This window comes from Echinops telfairi, unplaced genomic scaffold, assembly GCF_000313985.2.
Source record: "Echinops telfairi isolate 266 unplaced genomic scaffold, ASM31398v2 ScPeMD7_443;HRSCAF=831, whole genome shotgun sequence".
In the NCBI taxonomy this organism is placed as follows: Eukaryota; Metazoa; Chordata; class Mammalia; order Afrosoricida; family Tenrecidae; genus Echinops; species Echinops telfairi.
Window position 1 is genome coordinate 7,149,465 of NW_022104341.1, and position 2,692 is coordinate 7,152,156.

General features: G+C 51.9%; 1 protein-coding gene across 1 annotated transcript in view; it reads right to left on the minus strand.

Moving 5' to 3' along the window:
- Nucleotides 1-2,187, minus strand: part of SARS1 (seryl-tRNA synthetase 1) — a 20,531-nt gene extending 18,344 nt beyond the window's left edge. Inside the window, exon 1 of the mRNA XM_004699216.3 lies at nt 2,006-2,187. Within this exon, the coding sequence (XP_004699273.1) occupies nt 2,006-2,141 (136 nt within the window). The 5' untranslated portion in view covers nt 2,142-2,187. The remainder of the gene's footprint in view (nt 1-2,005) is intronic.
- Between the last annotated feature and the right edge of the window lie 505 nt (nt 2,188-2,692).

Consider the following 2,692-nt stretch of genomic DNA (forward strand, 5'->3'; position numbering starts at 1 on the left):
GGGAGTGGGGCAGGTGGGAGAAAGAGAAGGGGGAGCCAAAAAACCCAGGGATGAGGAACAATAAGAGATCTAAAATCAATGTCGAGGAAAGTGTAGAATGCCTGGTGGCGTTTGATCAAGTACAATGCAGCTGAAAGAATTACTGATCGCCGAATGAATGTTGAACATGATAGTGGGACAAGAAAGTAAAAGAAAATAGAGGTAAGAACTAGCAGGCAAAAGACATTTATACAGCTATAAATATAGGCATGTATATATGTAAATATATTCATATATAACTATAGGGATATAGGTCTATGTACATATATTTATAGGTTATGTATCAAGGTAGCACACAGACATTGGGCCTCTCTCAAGTCCTCCCTCAACCCAAGAACACTTGGTTCTAATATCCTGGTATTCTGTGATGCTCATCTTCCTGACATGATCACTGAAGTTAAAATAGGTGTATAAACAAACGTGGTGAAGAAAACTAATGGTGCCCGGCTATTAGAAGATATAGTGTCCAGGGTCTTCAAGGCTTGAAGATAAACAAGCAGCTGTCTAGCAGGGAAAACACAAAGCAACAAAGTCCACATGGAAGAAGCACACCAGCCTGTGTGATCATGAGGTGTTGACAGGATCAGGTATCAGGCATCAGAAGACCCAAAACAATCATATTGATTGGAACGAGGGGGGTCAGAGTGGAGACTCAAAGCCCAACTGTAGGCAATTGGACATCCCCTTACAGAAGGGTCACAAGGAAGGGATGAGCCAGCCAGGGTGCAGTACAGCACTGAAGAAACATACAACATTCCTCTAATTTTTAATTCTCCCCCCTACCCCACCCCACCTATCATGACCCCAGTTCTACCCTGCATGAAATGGGCCAAATGGCTGGACTGATTTAAATAATAATAATCTGATACTCCCAACATCAGTGAAATAGTAACTATTTTTTCCCCAGACATAAAATATGGCAAAACTTAATGCCACTGTAATTCAGATTTTCAGATTCAAACGTGGGCTCTCACAGGCAAACAAGCTACCACATTAGAATGACTGAGACACAGAGAAACTGTGGCAACCAGCGTTAAACACAGCGTCCCCTGGCACCCACCACCCTGATACATTTGGAAAATCAATTTTCCTAACACCAACCGATCACCCCCAGCGGCTGCCTCTGCAGCATGTTGTCAGAAATGCGACTCTGGCTGCTTGCTGAACTATTGCATCAGACAAAATGAATCACATGGCCCTTGACACCATCCGGCCACCCATCGACCACTCCGGCCAATCGCGCTATGGTTTAGCTTCATGAACGATGCCTAGATGAATTCATCATCGAATCCAATGTCTTTTGCAGAGAACTGCTACAAATCACAAATAAACAGCCCCAATTACTAACTTTTGCATGCCTCCCTAACCACCACACCTCCTCCGGTCTGCTGTACAGCAGAAAGGCTGCTCTGTTATCTTGCTGCACGTCCCCGTGAGGCCCAGGGATGGCTTTCCCCCAAGCTCGGAGATGTACGTTTGGCCGGAGGCGGCCTCAGAAGGCCCGAATACTCCCTGTAAAAGGGCGGAGTGAGCCTGCTGTGTTGCAGATCTGACCCGTCTCTAGGCCCTAACAAAGCGAGAAGGCTGTCCTCGCGAAGGATGAAAAATACCGGAGGCATTGGAAAAAGCGGGCGGCCGCGGGGGCACATCCCCGGACCCTAAATCTCCCGCCCTGGATTTTTTCCGGCTACCCATCTGGCAGAGTGCTTGACAGCTCTCACGCGCGTGCGCAATGCGCCTCCCAGCCGCCCAAACTCGCTCTGCGCACGCGCGGGAGGACCTCGCAAGGCTCCGGAGGAAAGGAAAAGTGGGAAGCTGTCGGCACCTAAGGATGTTCTGGGTAAAGCGGGTGTCTCGGGAACATCGCAACATGGGAGAAGGTCTGCCGAGACGTGGGAGCGGTGGCCTGAGGGCAGTAGGGCGATGAGAGGTTCCAGAGGGGTGCCCCATTGATCCAGGTACTTACATCGTCGCCACTCGCTGTCCGCCTTCATCAGCTGGTCTACTAACCCTGGGTCTTTGAAACGCTTCTCCTGCGTCTCCCGGATAAGTGCCGGGTCCCCTCCTTTATCCACCCGAAACAAATCCAGATCCAGCACCATCTTTCCTTCTTCTGGGTCAACCCTAAGGAAAAGGAGGGCTGTGCCGCAGTCTGTGAGCGACGCACTGCGCCGGCGCGCTGACCCGTCACCATTGCGCAGGCGCGGCGGGGTGCGCACTGACCCGTCACCATTGCGCAGGCGCGGCGGGGGGCGCGCGGGCGCCTCCTCTCGCCCGGACGCGGCGGCGTGGAGGCGGGGCCGGGAGGGCAGCTGTGAGCTTGTGCGTGTCCACGTGTGGCTTGGTTGCCCACCTGGACCTTCTTGCTCTCCCCGCCTCCCGTAGGACTCTGTGTTTGGGCCGGGTCCGAACTAGGCAGCCCCGTTTGGACTAAGTGAAGCAGGTCTAGGCCCTGCACGTGCTTCTCTGCACGTCCCAAAGGTCAGCAGCAGATGGCCCCAGGTAAGATAACCGCCAGATACGATAACCAGTGATAACCAGTGAAACCAGATGTTCAACAAGCAATTCTCCAGCCCCCGTATGCTAATTGCCATACATTCCTCACCACCACTTTAAAAACCCTCGCCCCCAGCTGCTGAGCACGACTTCCCTG